General features: G+C 43.3%; 1 protein-coding gene across 3 annotated transcripts in view; it reads left to right on the top strand.

Moving 5' to 3' along the window:
• arhgef28a (Rho guanine nucleotide exchange factor (GEF) 28a) overlaps nucleotides 1–23,447 on the top strand; it is a 406,494-nt gene that overhangs the window by 319,764 nt on the left and 63,283 nt on the right. For all 3 annotated transcript variants that reach the window (XM_067982722.1, XM_067982721.1, XM_067982720.1), the window contains 2 exons: nucleotides 4,045–4,196; nucleotides 21,051–21,098. In XM_067982722.1, the coding sequence (XP_067838823.1) occupies nucleotides 4,045–4,196; nucleotides 21,051–21,098 (200 nt within the window). The remainder of the gene's footprint in view (nucleotides 1–4,044; nucleotides 4,197–21,050; nucleotides 21,099–23,447) is intronic.

Raw genomic sequence — 23,447 nt, 5'->3', positions numbered from 1 at the left:
AAAGATATCAGATTTCCAGTATGCCTATTTCTCTATAAATCTTTTACCTGTTACCTGCGAGTTTCATGTGGTAGGTAAATTAGGATGTGGTTATTGGAACATACGTTGCAAAAACATTTTCATCTTACAAAAGTTTTAAGTTAAAAACTGTAAGAAACAGTACCATAAACTAATGAGGCTAATTTTCAATGCGCAGTTTGGTTACAGGTCTATTTTTCAGCAGTTGCACTGGGCCAGTTTGCCATTTACTGATATGAGTCCACGGGAGAGGCATTGGCTCATACGGCAATATGTATATTATATTCTTAATAGATAGAGTCAAACTAAGTGAGTCCATGACAGTTGTACCATATCATTTAGGACTTCCTAATGTAATTATGAAATCATAGCAGTTTTGGTCAGTCTGTCTATCATCTCTCTTTCTCTCTCATTCTCATTCAAAATCTTGTGTTTTCATACACAACTTGACTTCATATTGTCATGTTTTAATCACACCAGTGAGCCAAACTTCTTACTCCACCTTCCACAGTTCTGCTAAACCCCAGGTTCCTCCTCCACAGTGGTGCCAGATCAAAGGCCCCCAATGCTGCACAAACTTCAGCAGTGCTACCTCCATAGTACTGTCAAACTCCAGGACACGCACCCGAATTCTGCCAAAGCCCAGGTCCATTGCTACCAATGCGCAAGATTTCCCCGAAATCCAGCTGAACCCCATTGCTTCTCCCCAGTACTCCTACATACTAGATATCTATCTCCAGTTGGTAAATCTTGCTGTGTATTCTCAACTTTGAAAATGGTGAGGCATAAAACATTAATTTTTATATATACTATATGCATAATATATGTTTGTGTCCATATATATATATATATATATGTAAAATCAGTTTTCACAGAGTTGTGGAATTTGATCCCCAAAGCACCAGCAAAAATCCCCAAAACACATTTTAATAAAAGTAGAATTTGTGGAATTAGTCCCTGTTAATCAGCGATCCTGATGTCATCCCCTACATGGCATAAACACCCCTTTTGTTATAAAACGGCAAATCTTTTGACTCACTGTAAGCAACACCATGGGAATTTTGCTAGTAACAAATTAAAATTTTTGTGTCTGCACTTCCTGTCAACTTTTTCCATTATTAGTTCCTGTATCCACATTTATAATGGAAATTGTCCATCTAAACATGTAATTACACTCCCCCACCCTCATGGAGGCACCACAGCTATAATGACACATGACAAGTTTGCATAGACAGTTTCCATTATAGGTGGACACAGGAATTTATAATGGAAATAAAAAAATAAGTGCAGAATGTATGACTTCAAAATGGGGTCTGAATTACATCTGCTCAACCTGGTCCAATAATTCTCTGGCCTCTAATCCTGCTTCACCTGAAGACTATACATTGACCTTGACTGTCCACATGCAAGACCATGACAAATTGACCATTTGTTTAACAGTTAATTGCAAGTGCAGGTGAGGAACATGATGGTTTCAAGGGCATTTGCTTCTTTTATTAAATAAGGCATGTTTTCAAAACTAGAACATAAAACCACACAGGAAATGTTTGTATGTCTGCATATTTCAATGCTCATGTTACTAGCCAATACTCATGGCCAGTTTTAGTGAAAAATTATTGAGTCTCAAAATCCCCCCCCCCCACCCCACTGCAACCACCATTAAGCCCAGCCAGAAACATGATGTATTGTGACAAATATGTTATTTTCTTCTGAGAGTCATTTCTTCTCTTCACCTCTATCCCTCCTTTCATAATACCCGATTGTAATAGGAACAACCATTAGTCCCATACTTGTTTGGCAAACCTGGGGTTTCTGTGTATATAGTAAATTATGTTTCAATAGATAAGCTTGGTAATTGAAGGAAGGCATGGACTTTTATTGGGTTGGTACTTGATACGACATATGTTATAACTGGTAGATTGTGAAAGCGCATTCTGCCCTCACGAATCCCTTGGTCACCACAAACCATGGCAGGCAGCATTCATTGGGGGCCTGCTGTGTAACAAGCACAAAGCCACGTTCATGCAGTGTCATCTGTCTTTATTTTCAAGCATTGGTTAGGGTGGAGTAATAACTTTCAAACAAGTTTGTTCTGTTCTGTTTAGTTGCTTTTTATACAGTGCAAGACTCTATGGGGTAATAAAATTCAATAGGGCCTATTATTGGGTGCAGATAGCATGATCCGCTATTAACCTGCACCCAATGGCCCCTGCACAGGCAGGACGAGAACTTCTTCATCCTGCCACAGTACTCACGGTCAATCTGCGTTGAAACCAGGCCTTGCACGTCGATTCAAAGCAATTAGCATTTTCCACCAGCAGGGGGAGCCCCAATCACTTAAAGGGAGGATGTCTCTTCAAATCTCTTAAAGGTAGCCAGTACCTGTTATTTGCTAAAAATAACAGTCTGCTGTCTGCATGGAGTCTGAACGGAGATCAGACATTGCACATGTAAAAAACAGATGCAAGTCCCATCCCTATGTTTACACACTGATGAGTTATGTTAAAACATTGAATCACGGTTGCGCACTACTAAGTCCCACATCCTCCAATCTGCATGCCAGACCTCACCAATCTGCCAATCTGAGTTGGTACCTGGCCTGCGAGAGTGTGTGCACCAAGGTTCTCTGCTGATGCACTAGAGTCCTTGGTGCAAGAGTTGGACAGAAGGAGGGACATCCCATATCAGCGGGGGGTGGAGGGGGAGGGGGAGGGGGAGGCAAGTGACCTCCAGACATATGGCCAAAAGGCAGTGGGAGGCAGCAGGGGACGAAGTCAATGCCAGGTGCACAGCATTACGAACATGGATGCAGTGCAGGAAGAAGTTCAGTGCTTTGACACGAGTGGTCAAGGTGAGTGAGGTCAACTGTCAAGTGGCATCTCCTACCAACTGCACCACTAGCCGCATCCACTGCTCCACACACTACACCCCCCCATCAACCACATACCAACAAACTCTTTCCATCAGTACTCAATTCTTCCAATCAGATGCTTCCTCTCACCCTTACACATTACCACTGTTGCAAGCCACCCATCCACAACTCACAGGCCACACACAATGGCAGCTATTCAACCATGACAGGCACATTACCCAGACACACATCCCGCTTTCTTGCAGGAGAAGGTGGCGCATATCAAGAGGCAGCAAGTGGCAGTGGCATTTCGCCCCTTGAGCCTATTTCGCCATTCAGTGAGATCATGGTGGACCTGTGACCTAACTCCATATACCCGCCTTAGCCCCATATCCCTTAATACCCTTGGTTCACAGAAATCTATCAATCTCAGATTTAGAATTCACAATTGAGCTAGCATCTGCTACTGTTTGCAGAAGAGCGTTCCAAACTTCTCCCACCCTATGCGCGTAGAAGCGTTTCCTAACTTCACTCCTGCACGTTCTAGCTCTAAATATTAGGCTATGTCCCCGTGTCCTAGTATTCAAATATAGGAGACCTCCAGAAACAGTTACAAATGTCTCGGCAGCCAGAAGCAATAATCCAGCCTCTAACCTGTAAATCCTGCATGGTCCCTTTAAATAGCGCTGGTGAGGTCCTTCAGGCACTTTAAGACAAGTTCAGATGGTCGTGGTTAAGACTATGCGTTGAATTGAACATTAAGTGCCAAAATTGTGTCTATCACTTTAAATCAACGTTGCGCACTGATTGCATCCATTTTCTCTTTACTTTATATGCTTATGGCGTTTGGTATTTGCGCATGCATTAACTCCTGTACCAAGATGGCGTCCGGCGCACATCACGCTGGAAACGACGGGTGCTACATGGCCCAATTTAGCGCCCGTTGTTACCACCACTGGTCCCTGACAGCAGCTCATAAATCTCCATAACAGAAAGATGCTTTCTTTTAACTGGGTGGCTGACCTTAATGAATTGAGCAGGTTTATTTTCGAGTTGGTGCTAGCTGCGCATTACCCATGCATCAGGAACCATGCAGTCCCAATGTGGGTTTCTCGCATTTATCAGTGTGTTAACATGACCAATTAAATGTTACTTTTCTTGTATCTTCCTATTAGATGCATCTGACACTAAGAACCCAGGCTCGCATTTACCAGTCACAGATTCTGAGATGAGACAGACGGGAGGCGCATGGCGTGGCTTTGACCCTCCGCTTCTGCAGACAGACAGTGAACTGTACAGACCTAGATCAGATAGCAGTATACGAAAGGTAAACAGATGCACAAGAGTGCGGATCAATTCTGATTAAGAAACAATTACATTCAGATTCTCAGTGAGCAGTCAGACTGCCAACCTGGATAGTGACTGTAACACTGACATTTCCTTTTCCTGCTGGAGGATTTTATTTTTGTTATTGCACCCCGTGAGTCTTTACAGAGACATTTGTTATTGATCAGATTTGGACCAAAACGGAAAGCTGGAATTTTGGTTTTCTGGCATGTTTAAATTCTCTTGAAATGATATTTCCCTCGGATATTCCAGCATAGCAGCCTATTATAATATATTAATTTGTTTAAAACCTGAGCTGTTTTATTCTCTGTAGATCCTTTTTCTTCTGTATAAATTTTACTTTGCGATTTATACTGTTGCACAAAAGAATTCATTTAAAATTGTGTCAAATCAAAAAGAAGCTTCTAAATTCAAAGTGGTTGGCATCAAAAATCGTGAAAAAAAAATCTAAGTTACTGAGACTTGCCAAAAATGAGAGACATCTGTTAGATTCATAAATGGATTCCAGCTTGAAGTAATTATTTTTCCACTAGTTCCATTTTTACTTCTTTCAGCTCCTGAGTACAGCTCAGTCTAATTTGTCAGCCTGCATTTGAATGTTTGCCATGTCTAGTAAATCATTAACAGCTCAGGATGAGGATTCAGTTTTTCTTGGGATGTCACGTTGCAGATCATAAAATGTGGTAAAATGAATCCAAAGGCTTAATCCCACAGGCTGGCTCACAAGGCTCTGTAGAATGTTTGCCAGGGAACACCGATAGGTTACACATGCTATTGGTGTTTGTGAGCCACTTAGGTGCTCACCATGGGCCTGCGGGCCACATATAAAATTTAAATGAATGTTCCCATTACTGTGCACATATTGCAAGCTGTGGCTACTAACCCATCTTGGAGTTCTAAACAAAGATTTATCCACCAATAGCAACAGTGCTAAGAACAGCCCTTTCCAAACCATCAGCCCCCCAAAATTCAAACAGGTCAAACCAGTGGAGTGGGTCTAATTGTATACTCATCTATGGAAGTGTACACCCAGCAAGAGTCAGCACCTTCCATGAAAGGAATAGAGAAAATTGAAGGGGGTGGAATAAATTGGTTTTAACAGAAACATTGGTATCTACCGTTGCTCTTTAACTCCAGCCTCAAAGCAGAGCTCCTCTCCCACTTCTTATCTTGATGCCACAAAGTGAATTTAAGGAGATACATAATGATGGTACTCGATCATAGAGGGACATTTTGTCCACCTCTGTGCACAATGTCATTTTCGAAAAGGACATGTCAGCCTAAGACCATAAACGTACAAGTGGGGGGAAAAATTGGGTATTTGTGGAATACCCAGAATAGTTTTACCTGCATCATTTAAGGCTCATAATAAGCATTCCTTTTGGATTGGTTTTATCTAATTATAAAGAAGTCTTTATATTAAATCCTTCAAGATTTAAAGAATCTTATCTATGTAAGACTGTACTTTTGCAAGGTATAGCTTAAAACTGAAGGATTATCCTCCTTTCACCAGCGACCATGTCTGGAGATGACTCCATTACTAAAGCAAGGCTAATTGTGCAAAAGCTTATTGTTGAAATGAACTCTTCAATTCAGTAAATTAAAAAAAAATTTTTTTTTTATTCGTTCACGGGATGTGGGCGTCGCTGGCAAGGCCGGCATTTATTGCCCATCCCTAATTGCCCTCGAGAAGGTGGTGGTGAGCCGCCTTCTTGAACCGCTGCAGTCCGTGTGGTGACGGTTCTCTCACAGTGCTGTTAGGAAGGGAGTTCCAGGATTTTGACCCAGCGACAATGAAGGAACGGCGATATATTTCCAAGTCGGGATGGTGTGTGACTTGGAGGGGAACATGCAGGTGGTGTTGTTCCCATGCGCCTGCTGCCCTTGTCCTTCTAGGTGGTAGAGGTCGCGGGTTTGGGAGGTGCTGTCGAAGAAGCCTTGGCGAGTTGCTGCAGTGCATCCTGTGGATGGTGCACACTGCAGCCGCAGTGCGCCGGTGGTGAAGGGAGTGAATGTTTAGGGTGGTGGATGGGGTGCCAATCAAGCGGGCTGCTTTATCTTGGATGGTGTCGAGCTTCTTGAGTGTTGTTGGAGCTGCACTCATCCAGGCAAGTGGAGAGTATTCCATCACACTTCTGACTTGTGCCTTGTAGATGGTGGAAAGGCTTTGGGGAGTCAGGAGGTGAGTCACTCGCCGCAGAATACCCAGCCTCTGACCTGCTCTTGTAGCCACAGTATTTATATGGCTGGTCCAGTTAAGTTTCTGGTCAATGGTGACCCCCAGGATGTTGATGGTGGGGGATTCGGCGATGGTAATGCCGTTGAATGTCAAGGGGAGGTGGTTAGACTCTCTCTTGTTGGAGATGGTCATTGCCTGGCACTTATCTGGCGCGAATGTTACTTGCCACTTATCAGCCCAAGCCTGGATGTTGTCCAGGTCTTGCTGCATGCAGGCTCGGACTGCTTCATTATCTGAGGGGTTGCGAATGGAACTGAACACTGTGCAGTCATCAGCGAACATCCCCATTTCTGACCTTATGATGGAGGGAAGGTCATTGATGAAGCAGCTGAAGATGGTTGGGCCGAGGACACTGCCCTGAGGAACTCCTGCAGCAATGCCTTGGGGCTGAGATGATTGGCCTCCAACAACCACTACCATCTTCCTTTGTGCTAGGTATGACTCCAGCCACTGGAGAGTTTTCCCCCTGATTCCCATTGACTTCAATTTTACTAGGGCTCCTTGGTGCCACACTCGGTCAAATGCTGCCTTGATGTCAAGGGCAGTCACTCTCACCTCACCTCTGGAATTCAGCTCTTTTGTCCATGTTTGGACCAAGGCTGTAATGAGGTCTGGAGCCGAGTGGTCCTGGCGGAACCCAAACTGAGCATCGGTGAGCAGGTTATTGGTGAGTAAGTGCCGCTTGATAGCACTGTCGACGACACCTTCCATCACTTTGCTGATGATTGAGAGTAGACTGATGGGGCGGTAATTGGCCGGATTGGATTTGTCCTGCTTTTTGTGGACAGGACATACCTGGGCAATTTTCCACATTGTCGGGTGGATGCCAGTGTTGTAGCTGTACTGGAACAGCTTGGCTAGAGGCGCAGCTAGTTCTGGAGCACAAGTCTTCAGCACTACAGCTGGGATGTTGTCAGGGCCCATAGCTTTTGCTGTATCCAGTGCACTCAGCCGTTTCTTGATATCACGTGGAGTGAATCGAATTGGCCGAAGACTGGCTTCCGTGATGGTGGGGATATCGGGAGGAGGCTGAGATGGATTATCCACTCGGCACTTCTGGCTGAAGATGGTTGCAAACGCTTCAGCCTTGTCTTTTGCACTCACGTGCTGGACTCCGCCATCATTGAGAATGGGGATGTTTGCAGAGCCTCCTCCTCCCGTTAGTTGTTTAATTGTCCACCACCATTCACGACTGGATGTGGCAGGACTGCAGAGCTTTGATCTGATCCGTTGGTTGTGGAATCGCTTAGCTCTGTCTATAGCATGTTGCTTCCGCTGTTTAGCATGTATGTAGTCCTGAGTTGTAGCTTCACCAGGTTGGCACCTCATTTTTAGGTACGCCTGGTGCTGCTCCTGGCATGCTCTTCTACACTCCTCATTGAACCAGGGTTGATCCCCTGGCTTGTTGGTAATGGTAGAGTGAGGAATATGCCGGGCCATGAGGTTACAGATTGTGCTGGAATACAATTCTGCTGCTGCTGATGGCCCACAGCGCCTCATGGATGCCCAGTTTTGAGCTGCTAGATCTGTTCTGAATCTATCCCATTTAGCACGGTGGTAGTGCCACACAACACGTTGGATGGTGTCCTCAGTGCGAAGACGGGATTTCATCTCCACGAGGACTGTGCGGTGGTCACTCCTACCAATACTGTCATGGACAGATGCATTTGCGACAGGTAGATTGGTGAGGACGAGGTCAAGTAAGTTTTTCCCTCGTGTTGGTTTGCTCACCACCTGCCGCAGGCCCAGTCTAGCAGCTATGTCCTTCAGGACTCGGCCAGCTCGGTCAGTAGTGGTGCTACCGAGCCACTCTTGGTGATGGACATTGAAGTCCCCCACCCAGAGTACATTTTGTGCCCTTGCTACCCTCAGTGCTTCCTCCAAGTGGTGTTCAACATGGAGGAGGACTGATTCATCAGCTGAGGGAGGACGGTAGGTGGTTATCAGCAGGAGGTTTCCTTGCCCATGTTTGACCTGATGCCATGAGATTTCATGGGGTCCAGAGTCAATGTTGAGGACTCCCAGGGCCACTCCCTCCTGACTGTATATCACTGTACCGCCACCTCTGGTGGGTCTGTCCTGCCGGTGGGACAGGACATAGGAAGAGTCTGGGACGTTGGCTGAAAGATATGATTCTGTGAGTATGGCTATGTCAGGCTGTTGCTTGACTAGTCTGTGGGACAGCTCTCCCAATTTTGGCACAAGTCCCCAGATGTGAAAAGTTTGTGTGTGACAATTTGGTGCTCTTGTTGTGTGCCATGTGTATTCTTTTAGAAAGTTTGCTGTAAACTTACACTCAGATAGCAGCACAATGGTGATTTACTAACACTTGGTCATGCGGTTCAATCTTCCACACCACTGAATTCGTAATCATACGATTCCCATAAATGGAAGAAGAGTCATTCATACGGTGCCTAAGATGACGTTTAAGTCTGTAATAAACTCCACTTAGCTAAAAGCCACTAGTGAGAAACTGTCCCAAGCCAAGACTAATTATGATACATATCCTGTACTGTAATTACATAGAATTACTGAGAATTTAAAAGCACAGAAACAGGCCATTCCGCCCAACAGGTCTATGCCAGTGTTTATGCTTCATACAAGCCTCCTCCCCTGTTACTTCATCTCACCCTATCAACATATCCTTTTATTCCTTTCATCCTCATGTACTTATCCAGCTTCCCCTTAAATGCATCTATGTTAATCGCCTCAACCACTCCATGTGATAGCGAGTTCCACATTCTTACCACTCTTTGAGTAAACAAGTTTCTCCTGAATTACTTATTGGATTTATTAGTGACGATCTTATATTTATGGCCCCTGGTTTTGGACTACCCCACAAGTGGAAACATCTTCTCTACGTCTACCCTATTGAACCCGGTCATAATTTTAAAGACCTCTATCAGGTCACCCCTCTTCTAGAGAAGAGTCCCAGCTGTAATAAATGGTTGTAAACAATTTTACAACACCAAGTTATAGTCCAGTAATTTTATTTTAAATTCACAAGCTTTCGGAGGCTACCTCCTTCCTCAGGTGAACGATGTGGAAAAGGAAGGAGGAAGCCTCCGAAAGCTTGTGAATTTAAAATAAAATTGCTGGACTATAACTTGGTGTTGTAAAATTGTTTACAATTGTCAACCCCAGTCCATCACCGGCATCTCCACATCGTAATAAATGGTAGCATGATGTATGTGCATCTAGAAGGCCCGCCTTTGAATCTTGACTTTGCCCTTCAAACTAACTGCTAGCTCTGGGTCAGTTTACAAGTACCTGGCTGTGCCACTAGATGGAGTGCTGCGTTGTGATTTAAGCTTTTATATTGGTCTAAGTGCACTGTTAGAGCTGCTGCTCCTGACGTGTGGAGTTTGAGCAGCCAGCGGAAGCCAACATAAACTTGCTGGATTCGCTAAGGCTGGATGTCCCGTTTTTTTGTTGTACTGGGTCTTCCAGCCATTGGCTTTAGCGAATCCAGCAAGTTTATGTTGTTGTCGCTATTGGCAGTATGAGATCCGAGCAGCAGGAACCAGTGGCTCTAACACATCTGTACAGCGATATAAAAGCAACTTTACTTGTTTATATCGGTAACTGCCTACATTAGCTGTTGGCTGATTTAGAGCAACATTGCAGCTCTGGGAAGTTCAGGGTCTCGGAATCTTCCACCCTGTAAGCTAAAAAAAAATTGCAGTAGGGAATTGAAAAGGCAGCAAAACCCCGAGTCTTAAAATCAAGGGTATTTCTAAGTACACAGTACTGTAAATGATTCTACATATTTAAGTTATAAAATGTATATATAAAAAATACATTACAAATGGAAATTCAGTCAATTTTAGTCTATATTAGTGTATATAAAATATATGTACTTTAAAAATAAAATATTTACATATCCATCACTGTTGATAAAAATTCTGGGCAGCCAGAATTTACTAAAATCCACATTTCTCACTAGATGGAAATAAATGTACTACATATGTGTTAACATTCTCACTCTTCAATAATTGCACCTTGCAAACACATTTGTGTTGTTTCTCTTACTGTCTGATTTAGATTACAATTCTTAATTAAATTCGGCAGCGCCGTGTTACTGCGGTTTGGAGCACCAGGATGTGGTGCCGCAGCAGTGGGGTGAATGCAGATTTAGTCCCTTACACCATTGAGTTCCCAGTCACAGGCATGCTGCTATTTGAAAAAATGTTGAGCAAAAGCCAAGCACTTCCCCACAAGAAGTGAGAGAAACTGGTGCTTGTATTGCATGGTATTCCTGGCATCTGGCTGAGAGATGCTTTAGGAGAGGCTCTGGAGCAGGTCACCCAGCCGGCACCTAGGGAATTGGGAATAAAGCAGTGAAAAGAAAGAAAGAAAGAACTTGCATTTATATAGCACCTTTCATGACTTCAGGACATCCCAAAGCACTTTACAGCCAATTAAGTACTTTTGAAATGTAGTCACTCTTGTATTGTAGGAAACGCTGCAGCCAATTTGCACACAGCAAGGTCCCACAAACAGCAATGAAATAAATGACCAGACAATCTGTTTGTGATTTTGGTTGAGGGATAAATGTTGTCCAAGACACCAGGAGAACTCCCCTGCTCTTCTTCAAAATAGTGCCATGGGATCTTTTACATCCACTTAAGAGGGCAGACAGACGGGGTCTCGGTTTAACCTCTCGTATAAAAGGCAGCACCTCTGACAGTGCAGCACTTCCTCAGTACTGCATTGGAGTGTGAACCTAGATTTAAAAATCTACAGCCTACTCATTAGAAATTTTCATACAGGTAGACTATCTCCCAGAATCAATGAAACAGTAGTTCATATAGTTTCCAGCGTAATAAAGAACAGAAGAAACTGAAATGTCAAACCTTTTTGCACCCTTGTATAGATCACTTATCAATGATCCATCTTTCCTACAGTGATATCATATTTTTATATCTGGGTGATTGATAAATCCGCATATCTGAGCAAGGGATAACAATAACAACAACAACTTGCATTTATATAGCGCCTTTAACATAATGAAATGTCCCAAGGCGCTTCACAGGAATGTAATCAGACAAAAATTGACACTGAGCCAAAGAAGGCGATATTAGGACGGGTAACTAAAAGCTTAGTCAAAGAGGAATGTTTTAAGGAGGATCTTAAAGGGGGAAGAGAGCGGTAGAGGCAGAAAGGTTTTGGGAGGGAATTCCTGAGCTTAGGGCTTAGATGACTTAAGGCATGGCCATCAATGCGGGATGTACAAGAGGCCAGAATTGGAGGAACGCAGCTTTGTTGGAGGAGCTCGAGAAGGTTAGAGAGATAAGGAGGGGCGAGACCATGGATGGATTTGAACATGAGGATGAGAAATTTAAAATTCTCATTTTAAAATAGAGATGTTTATAGACTGGGAGCCAATGCAGATCAGCGAGCACATGGGTGATGGGTGAGTGGGACTTGGTGCATTTTTAAAATATAGGCAGCAAAATTTTGGATTATGGCTTATCCAGGACTGGATGTTGGACAAGCAGTCTGACAACATAGAGGCAGTGGAGGGGTCGACAGAGGTGTGAGATAGAGCTGGGTGCATAATGCTTTAACATTCATTTTCCAAACTTCACTGAATACTGGCGTAGTGCTGGAGGATTGGAGGACTGCTAATGTTGTACCGTTGTTTAAAAAGGGAGATAAGGATAGACCAAGTAATTACAGGCCAGTCAGCCTAACCTCAGTGGTGGGCAAATTATTGGAATCAATTCTGAGGGATAGAATAAACTGTCACTTAGAAAGGCACGGACTAATCAAGGACAGTCAGCATAGATTTGTTAAGGGGAGGTCATGTCTGACTAACTTGATTGAATTTTTCGAGGAGGTGACAAGAAGGATTGATGAGGGTAGCGCAATTGATGTGGTCTACATGGATTTTAGCAAGGCTTTTGACAAGGTCCCACACGGCAGATTGGTCAAAAAAAGGCCCATGGGATCCAAGGGAAAGTGGCAAGTCGGATCCAAAATTAGCTCAGTGGCAGGAAGCAAAGGGTAATGGTCGATGGGTGTTTTTACGACTGGAAGGCTGTTTCCAGTGGGGTGTTGCAGGGCTTGATACTAGCTCCTTTGCTTTTTGTGGTATACATTAACGATTTGGACTTAAACGTTGGGGGCATGATTAAGAAATTTGCGGATGACACAAAGGTAGGCCGTGTGGTTGATAGTGAGGAGGAAAGCTGTAGACTGCAGGAAGATATCAATGGACTGGTCGGATGGGTAAAAAAGTGGCAAATGGAGTTCAATCTGGAGAAGTGTGAGGTAATGCATTTGGGGAGAGCAAACAAGGCAAGGAAATACACAATAAATGGGAGGATACTGAGAAGTGTAGAGGAAGTGAGGGACCTTGGAGTGCATGTCCACAGATCCCTGAAGGTAGCAGGACAGGTAGATAAGGTGGTTAAGAAGGCATATGGAATGCTACCTTCAGGGATCTGTGGACATGCACTCCAAGGTCCCTCACTTCCTCTACACTTCTCAGTATCCTCCCATTTATTGTGTATTTCCTTGCCTTGTTTGCTCTCCCCAAATGCATTACCTCACACTTCTCCAGATTGAACTCCATTTGCCACTTTTTTACCCATCCGACCAGTCCATTGATATCTTCCTGCAGGCTACAGGCATTTGGAGAGGCAGGGACTAATTAGGAACAGTCAGCATGGTTTTGTGAGAGGAAAATCATGTCTCACGAATTTGATTGAGTTTTTTGAAGGGGTAACCAAGAAGATAGATGAGGGCTGTGCAGTAGACGTGGTCTACATGGACTTCAGCAAAGCATTTGACAAGGTACCGCATGGTAGGTTGTTACATAAGGTTAAATCTCATGGGATCCAAGGTGAGGTAGCCAATTGGATACAAAATTGGCTTGACGACAGAAGACAGAGGGTGGTTGTCGAGGGTTGTTTTTCAAACTGGATGCCTGTGTCCAGCGGTGTGCCTCAGGGATCGGTGCTGGGTCCGCTGTTATTTGTTATTTATATTAATGATTTGGATGAGAATTTAGGAGGCATGGTTAGTAAGTTTGCAGATGACACCAAGATTGGTGGCATTGTGGACAGTGAAGAAGGTTATCTGGGATTGCAACGGGATCTTGATCAATTGGGCCAGTGGGCCGATGAATGGCAGATGGAGTTTAATTTAGATAAATGTGAGGTGATGCATTTTGGTAGATCGAATCGGGCCAGGACCTACTCTGTTAATGGTAGGGCGTTGGGGAGAGTTATAGAACAAAGAGATCTAGGAGTACAGATTCATAGCTCCTTGAAAGTGGAGTCACAGGTGGATAGGGTGGTGAAGAAGGCATTCGGCATGCTTGGTTTCATTGGTCAGAACATTGAATGCAGGAGTTGGGATGTCTTGTTGAAGTTGTACAGGGCATTGGTGAGGCCACACTTGGAGTACTGTGTACAGTTCTGGTCACCCTATTATAGAAAGGATATTATTAAACTAGAAAGAGTGCAGAAAAGATTTACTAGGATGCTACCGGGACTTGATGGTTTGACTTACAGGGAGAGGTTAGACAGACTGGGACTTTTTTCCCTGGAGAGTAGGAGGTTAAGGGGTGATCTTATAGAAGTCTATAAAATAATGAGGGGCATAGATAAGGTCGATAGTCAAAATCTTTTCCCAAAGGTAGGGGAGTCTATAACGAGGGGGCATAGATTTAAGGTGAGAGGGGAGAGATACAAAAGGGTCCAGAGGGGCAATTTTTTCACTCAAAGGGTGGTGAGTGTCTGGAACGAGCTGCCAGAGGCAGTAGTAGAGGCGGGTACAATTTTGTCTTTTAAAAAGCATTTGGACAGTTACATGGGTAAGATGGGTATAGAGGGATATGGGCCAAGTGCAGGCAATTGGGACTAGCTTAGTGGTATAAACTGGGCGACATGGACATGTTGGGCCGAAGGGCCTGTTTCCATGTTGTAACTTCTATGATTCTATGATTAGCTGAGGCATAGAATATAAAAGCAGGGATGTTATGCTGGAACTGTATAAAACACCAGTTAGGCCACAGCTTGAGCACTGCGCACAGTTGTGGTCACCACATTACAGGAAGGATGTAATTGCACTAGAGAGGGTGCAGAGGAGATTTACGAGGATGTTGCCAGGACTGGAGAATTTTAGCTGTGATGGCAGATTGGACAGGCTGGGGTTGTTTTCCTTGGAAGAGAGGAGGCTGAGGGGTGATTTGATTGAGGTGTACAAAATTATGAGGGGCCTGGATAGAGTGGATAGGAAGGACCTATTTCCCTTAGTGGAGGGATCAATAATGAGAGGGCATAGATTTAAAGTGATTGGTAGAAGGATTAGAGTGGAAATGAGGAAAGATTTTTTCACCCAGAGGGTGGTGGGGGTCTGGAACTCACTGCCTGAGAGGGTGGTAGAGGCAGAAATCCTCAACTCATTTAAAAAATACCTGGATGTGCACCTAAAGAGTTGTAACCTGCAGGGCTACGGACCAAATGTGGAAAAGTGGGATTAGGCTGGGTGGCTCATTTCTCAGCCGGAGTGGACACAATGGGCCGAATGCCCTCCTTCTGTGCCATAAATTTTCTATGATTTCTATGATTCTATATGCCATAATGCACCTCTCATTTACTAGCCTGAGGCCATATTGCCTTTAATTGATTTGTAAGTTGAAAGTATATTCTGAGATCTTTTAAACCTGCAATACTTTTGTCTGCCACAAGATGGCAAGAGATGAATAAAGGAGAATGTTCCAGCTTCTTCTGTTTTTTGACACTGGTTCAATTTATGAAATTGCTTTGTTTTTTTTTCAAGTCCCATTATTAGTTTTGTAAGATTCAGCAGGAGTACAGTGTTTTGACAAGAAATCAAATTTGTACCTTGGCAATAAAACATAAAAGTAGTTGTCACTAATTTTTTTTTGCCTTACAATTACATATTGATTTAGAATTTTTATTAGTGTTTGCACCAAAAATTTTGATTTCTTCTATGAATATATTCATAATAACTCAACCTCCAATTACCTGACACTTTTGTTGAGTCCAGACAATGACTGCTTAAAATGATATTACAACACATCCCTCATCTGCTCACTGAACTGACAGTATGAGCAGGAGGTGGCATTGAAAATGTATCTTGCCACAGGCAGGCTGTCAGTCGCTTGTGCACTTGCAGCCCCATTGTTTTCAACAAGAGAACAAATTACTGATTCAAGTCACCTCCACAAACTAACCAGATCAATTTCTGACCCCTTTCTCCTCTAAAAACAACTTGACCAAACAGTTCGTAAAATACTAAGGAATATAAAATGTAACTGACTGCGGTGTAGCTTCAGAGCCTCAGATCACAAGATAATTATGGTTGAAAAAAGCCATTTGACCCACCTTAGTTCATCTGCCCAGTTAGATCCCCCCCACCCCACCCCACTCCAGCCCTACACACTGTAGCATCCAATTGTTTTTTAAATAATTCCAGGGTTTTTGCCTCCACTACTCTATCTGGACATTTATTACAGACATCGATCGTTCTTTGTGTGAAGGAGAAATACCTGATATTATGAAGTTTACTAGTTCAAGCCTCTATTCCCTAGTTTTACTTCAGTTTAGTTTAAAGTTATAATCCATGTTTACTTTTTCCATTCCCCCAAGGGGGTTCAAATTCATATATTGGCCTTGGAAGGGGCACAGCACAGATTCACCAGAATGATACCTTGGCATCCTATTTGACCCTGAGATGAGCTTCCGACCACATATCCGCTCCATCGCCAAGACTGCCTACTTCCACCTCTGTAACGTCGACTGTCTCCGCCCCTGCCTCAGCTTATCTGCTGCTGAAACCTTCATCCATGCTTTTGTTACCTCTAGACTTGACTATTCCAATGCTCTCCTGGCCGGCCTCCCATCTTCCATCCTCCATAAATTTGAGCTCATCCAAAACTCTGCTGCCTGTATCCCAACTCGCACCACGTCCCGTTCACCCATCACCCCTGTGCTCTCTGACCTACATTGGCTCCCGGTCCAGCAATGCCTTGATTTTAAAATTCTCATCCTTGTTTTCAAATCTTTCCATGGCCTCACCTCTCCCTATCTCTATAACCTCCTCCAGCCCTACAACCATCTGAAATCTCTGCGCTCCTCCAATTCTTGTCTCTTGCGCATCCCTGATTTTAATTGGGTAGCCGTGTCTTCAGCTGCCTAGGCCCTAAGCTCTGGAATTCCCTCGCTAAACCTCTCCACCTCTCTACCTCTCTCTCCTTTAAGATGCTCCTTAAAACCTACCTCCTCAACCAAGTTTTGCTCACCTGTTCCTAATATTTCCTTATGTGGCTCGGTGTCGAATTTTGTTTGATAATCGCTCCTGGGAAGCGCTTGGGATATTTTACTACTTTAAAGGCGATATATAAATGCAAGTTGTTGTTGTTAAAAGGTTAAATTATGAGGACAGGTTGCATGAACCTAGTTTGTATTCCATTGAGTTTAGAAGATTGAGGGGGTGATCTAATCGAGGTATTTATAATGATTAAGGGATTTGATAGGGTAGATACAGATAAAATATTTCCTCTGGTTGGGGGATACAGAACAAGAGGACATAATCTTAAAATTACAGCTAGGCCATTTAGGAATGAAATCAGTGCACACTTTTTCATATAAAGGGGAGTGGAAATCTGGAACTCTTGCCCCAAATTGACTGTGGATGCTGGGTCAATTGAAATTTTCAAGACTGAGATCGCTAGCTTTTTGTTAGATGGGGGTATCTAGGGATATAGAGCAACAGCTGGGTAAATGGAGTTGAGGTACAGATCAGCCAAGGTCTAATTGGATGGCAGAACAGACTGGAGGGGATAAATGATCTACTCCTGTTCCTATATTCACTCTTGCAAGTGCTGAGCTGCAGGAAATTCTGGCTTGGTTTCAGACGAGCACAGCAACGGTCATCGTGTTAAGCCCTAGGTTTATTGGTGGAGGAGTTAAAATAATACAGGTCGGAAAACCTAGGCTAATCTGTTGTTGTTGTGTTGCATTGTTTGTATTATATTAATATTTTTTAATGTTTTTCCAACAGGATTACTCTCTTGAATAAATTCTCTTGACTTTGCACCGGTAGCACAGATTGGAAATTCAGGCGTTTGAACATAAGAAGTAGGAGCAGGAGTAGGCCATATGGCCCCTCGAGCCTGCTTCTCCATTCAGTAAGATCATGGCTGATCTTCAACCTCAACTCCACTTTCCCACCCTACCCTTTTTTTTTATTCGTTCATGGGATGTGGGCATCGCTGGCAAGGCCAGCATTTATTGTCCATCCCTAATTGCCCTTGAGAAGGTGGTGATGAGCCGCCTTCTTGAACAACTAAGTGGCTTGCTAGGCATTTCAGATGGCGATTGAGAATCAACCACATTGCTGTGGGTCTGGAGTCACATATAGGCCAGACTGGGTAAGGACGGCAGGTTTCCTTCCCTAAAGGGCATTAGTGAACCAGATGGGTTTTTACGACAATCCAGTAGTTTCATGGCCACCATTACTGATATTAGTTTTTTTTAAATTCCAGATTTTATTTAATTAATTGAATTGAAACTCCCCAGCTGCCTTGGCGGGATTTGAACTCATGACTCTGGATTATTAGTCCAGGCCTCTGGATTACTAGTCCAGTAACATAACCACTATGCGACCGTACCCAGTGCCTTGATTCCCTTAGTGTACAAATATCCATTGATCTCAGTCTTGAATATACTCAACGACTGAGCATCCACAGCCCTCTGGGGTACAGAAATCCAAAGATTCACAACCCTCTGAGTGAAGAAATTTTTCCTCATCTCGGTCCTAAATGGCCGACCCCTTAACTTGAGACTATGACCCCTAGTTCTAGATTCTCCAGCCATGGGAAACAGCCTCTCAGCATCTACCCTGTCAAGCCCTCTAAGAATTGTATACGTTTCAATGAGATCACCTCTCATTCTTCGAAACTCCATAGAATATAGACCCATTTTATTCAATATCTCCTCATAGGACAACCCTCTCCTCCCAGGAATCAATCTAGTGAACCTTCGTTGCACCCCCGCTAAGGCAAGTATATCCTTCTTTAGGTAAGGAGACCAAATCTGTACACAGTACTCCAGGTGTGGTCTCACCAGAGCCCTATTTAATTGCAGCAAGACCTCCTTCCTCTTATACTCCAACCCCCTTGCAATAAAGGCTAACATGCCATTTGCCTTCCTAATTGCTTGCTGTACCTGTATGTTAACTTTCTGTGATTCACGTACAAGGACACCCAAAACCCTCTAACTACCAACATTTCTTAGTCTCTCACCTTTTAAAAATATTCTGCTTTTCTAGTCTTCCAACCAAACTGGATAATTTCACATTTCCCCAAATGATACTCCATCTGCCACCTTCTCACCCGCTCATTTAACCTGTCTATATCCCTTTGCAGCCTCTTTGTGTCCTCCTCACAGCTTACTTTCCTACCTAGCTTTGTATCGTCTGCAAACTTGGATACATTACAATCAGTCCCCTCATCTAAGTCATTGATAGATATTATATATAGCTGAGGCCCAAGCACTGATCCTTGCAGCACCCCACTAGTTACAACCTGCCAACCTGAAAATGACCCGTTCATCCTTACTCTCTGTTTTCTGTCCGTTAACCAATCCTCATTCCACACTAATATATTACCCCAGTCCCATCTTGTGTAACAATCTCTTGTGTGGCACCTTATTGAATCCCTTTTGAAAATCCAAATATACTACATCCACTGGTTCCCTCTTATCTCCATAAAAAGCCCTAATAGATTTGTCAAACACGATTTCCCTTTCATAAAACCTTATTAATCATATTATGATTTTCTAAGTGGCCTGTTACTGCATCCTTAATAATAGATTCTATTATTGTGCGCACAATGTTTCAGTCATTTAAAATTATTGTTAGGAAAACTGTGGCCAAATTCCCGAGACACACTTCTGACAGGTATGGCTCACTGCTGGGAGCACAAAGTCAGATAATTACCCCTTCTGTGTATAAATAGATAGAGGTGTGTGCATATTGCAATCACTGTGTCTGGAACACATGGAGCACAATGCCTATCAACTGCATGCTTAAGAAAATGGAAAGTTCCTATATCGGGGCTCTGTTTTGGCAATGACAAAATATTCTGTTGTATCATGGTAAGGATTCAAATGTCTTCAAAGCCCTCCTTTATTCCTCAGGAAGGAGAATGCCTGAACAACCAAACATTATTTTCATCACACTGGCATCAGACACAAGTGCTGCAAAGACATTCTTTTACAATAGAGTTATGCATTTTGATGCAACTAAAATCTGAAACTTCAACAAACAAAAATTTGTCAGAACTCTTCAGTAGGTTGAGGGGTGACATATCTGGGGTGTTTAAAATGACAAAAGGATTACATAGGATAGATACAGAGAAACCACTTCCTCTGATGGGGGAATCCAGAACAAGGGGACATAATGTTAATATTAGAGCTAAGCCAATTAGGAGTGAAATCTGGAAGCATTTTTATCACACAAATGGTAAGGGTAGTGGAATGGTAGTGAAAAACTGGAGCTCTCCCCCAAAAGGCTATGGTTGCTAGGCCAATTTAAATTTTCAAGACTGAGATCAATAGATTTTTGTTAGGTTATATATGGAGAAAAAGCAGGTAAATGGAGTTGAGGTGCAATTCAGACATGATCTTTTTAGCAGAATGGCAGAACAGGCTCGAGGAGCTGAATGCTCTACTCTGGCTCCTAAAGACCCTTTTAAAATACGGGCCCAGATTTTGCTGACAAAATAACAGCATCTGAACGACACACGCCGTTATTAATCCGCAAGTCAGCCAGCAACTAGTAGCGAGGAAAAGAATCGCCACAAGTCGCTGACTGATTTGGGCCACTCCATCGTTAGCTTTGTGAAAATGGCATCTTAACCTCCCCGTGATTTTCATGACGTTGTTGCATTTGCACATTAATTGTCCATTAAACTCGCCACAGAAAGTTAAGTCTAGTAATTAACAGCGTAAGTACCCTTTTAATGATGTGATAATTGTTAATGACTGCCAATCAACCTCTCTTGCCCAGAGAGTAAACAAAAGTGTGGAGTCTTATTCTTTCAGTTTGTGAATTGCGTTGGGAGATTTTGAAAATGTAAATTTAAAATTTTAAAATTTTTTCTTACTTTTCCTTTCTGTCTCTCTTTTCTCGCTCTCTTAATCCAATCTTTCCCTCTCTTTATTTCTCTTTCTATACCTGATTTGACATTGAAATCACCCACTCTTATTCACCCTCCTCAGTCCTTCCTCTGTTTATTTCTCAAACCTTTAATCTCATTATTAAAGGAGATACATTGTTTGTCCCGCTGTTCTTCAAGATCCCAAATCCCCTGTTGCCCTCACCACACCATTAATCAGCTCGCACTTCCAGCAACTTTGTGGGCAAAAATTTTTAAAACTTAAACATGCATGAACAAGTTTAACTAATGGGGCACACTGCGAGATGTCCTGCTTCAGCAAAATCTGGCCCACTATTTTTGACTTTGACAATCAGTTGCTTTTAATAAGAGATAAACTAGGATTTGAATCACTTTGTGTCATTTATTAAGTAACTGCTTTTATATTCTTGTTACAGATTGTTCACGGTGTACAAAATATCACTCAGCTTCTTTACAGTTTACAGGTGAATTAATTTTGTCTTTAATCAGACTTGTGTATTTTGATGTGATTACTTCCTTTGTTGCTAAAAACTTGCTCTAGTTCTTATTGCCTCTCAGAGAAAGATTGCCAAATTAGTGACAATCACATGGAAAATGCCCCTTGGGTTTGAATGTCACAAAATTACATTGTAGTAGATCAAAAATAATTTCACATAGAAATTTTGCTAGTTATCCATTCAAAATATTTCATCTGACTAAATTGCATTAGTTCAAATCCAGTGTGTCACCCTTTTATTTTGTGGGTTTAAAAGGCAATGTACTCCTACAATACAACAAGACACCTAGTAGAGATATGTGCATGTATAATTAAATGCATTGTTCACAACATGTGTTAGCTGAAAAGCAAGCAACCTGCTGTACTGCATTGTGGTGATATGTGTTGATAAAGTAGATGAGATCCAAATAAACTGGATCAAATTAATTAAGGTCACCTTATGCCAAATTGGGTACAGATATAGTAGCCTAGTGGTTATGGTACTGGACTAACAATCCAGAACTCATGAGCTCAAATCCCATCATGATGTGTTGTAAAATTGATTCTGTAAATCTGGTAATTGGTGGATTAGCAAGGGTAGAGCTAAGGTTAAAGGATTGGGGGAAGTCAAAGTCCAGATTTAGCTGATTTGGCCCCCAGAGACAAAAATTTAGATGAGGGGTCTGGGAGTTGCCAGAGGACCCCAGCAGGCTCCAGGAATAGGAGTACTTCCACAGGCCCCACAAAATTCTTCTGGCCTGCTCTTGCTCCCCTGTAGATCCACTCCAGCTCCCCCCCAACAGACCTCCTTACCTGCCGGCTGGCTGTGTGCCCTAGCCAACCATTTTGGTCCTGACCAGACCGGCAAGCTGCAGCGGAGTGTCTGTTTGGTACACCGAAAAAAAGGTTAATGAGGCCAGAACCTGGAAGTGCCATTGGCCTCCCACCTGCCACATTGGGTGGGCGCACTGCTGATATTGCGCCCATTCCGCGCCCAACCCAGAAGTGTTCCCCAATGTTTGTGGCTGCGTGCAAAATTTGCCAACCTCAAGGTGGTGGTAGGGGGTGGGGGGGGAGGAGGAGTTATGAATTTCATATGGCACAGACCTTGTGGACTGGCACCAGAAAAAATGACTATGAAAGCTGCCAGATTTTCATAAAAACCCATTAGTTCACTGGTGTACTGCCACCCCTACCCAGCTTGGCCTCCAGTTGACTCTTCATGCACTCAGGACAGTAAATGCTGTGTTGCCATTGTTGCCTAGATTCCAAGTGCAAAGAAGGAATCCCATAGTTTTAAGGGGAGACAGGAAGGGGAGTCCCATAGTTTTGAGAGGAGGCTAAGGGAGTGGAAGAGTCCCACAGTTTTGAGCAGAGACTGAGGGAGGGGAGGAGTCTCATAGTTTTGAGGGGAAACTGAGGGAGGGTTGGAGTCCCACAGTTTATAGGGGGACTGAGGAAGGGGAGGAGTCCCACAGTTTTGAGAGGAGACTGAGCAAGGGGAGGAGTCCCACAGTTTTGAGAGGAGACTGAGGGAGGGGAGGAGTCCCATAGTTTTGAGGGGAGACTGAGGGAGGGGCGGAGTCCCACAGTTTGTGGGGGGACTGAGGGAGGGAAGAAGTCCCACAGTGAGACCCTGAGAAAGAATGAGTATGAGTTTGAGTTAGAGGAAGAGACCGTACGAGGAGGAAGAGTGTGTAAGATGGGGGTTTATAGCTTGGGAGGGACAGGAGTGAAAAATTTGAAGGTGCACTGACCAGGGTAGTATCATTAAAAGAGAGAGAGAGGGAGAGAAACCGGCCTCATTAATGTTTGGCAGCATGCTAGTGTCTCGTCAGCTCACAGTAACAATTAGCAAGCTCACATTAGCCTCAAACTTACCTCCGGGATGTTTACAATGGGGCTAATTGGCTGTATCCAGACTAACAAAAAGATCAGGCACAGACATGATGGACCGAATGGCCTCCTTCTGTGCTGTATGATTCTATGGCACTAAGAGCATTGCTGAAAAACAAATGCATTTTTTTAAGTGTTTCATGGGAATCCAAAAGTTAGCTTAGTATGACCTCAAACTGGATTGTATTCCATCGCTATAATTTTCAGCAGGTGCTATTCCCATATGAACACTTAACACACTCGAATTAAATTCCTCTGTGTGTCTCTTTAACCAGTTGGTTAATGCCTGAATCAGAGTACACAGAAGAATTTAGTAAGTACATGTTAAACATTCATATGAGAAAAGCCCCAATTAAGAAATATACCCACATTTGTACAGGGCTGCATAGTGACTGTGATTTATACAATTCATATACAGAAGTACACTCTTGACTTTTCTTTT

This window comes from Heptranchias perlo, chromosome 4 (genome assembly GCF_035084215.1).
Source record: "Heptranchias perlo isolate sHepPer1 chromosome 4, sHepPer1.hap1, whole genome shotgun sequence".
NCBI classification, from domain to species: Eukaryota; Metazoa; Chordata; class Chondrichthyes; order Hexanchiformes; family Hexanchidae; genus Heptranchias; species Heptranchias perlo.
Note: the sequence above shows the minus strand (reverse complement) of the source record. Positions and strands in the feature narration are given on the sequence as shown.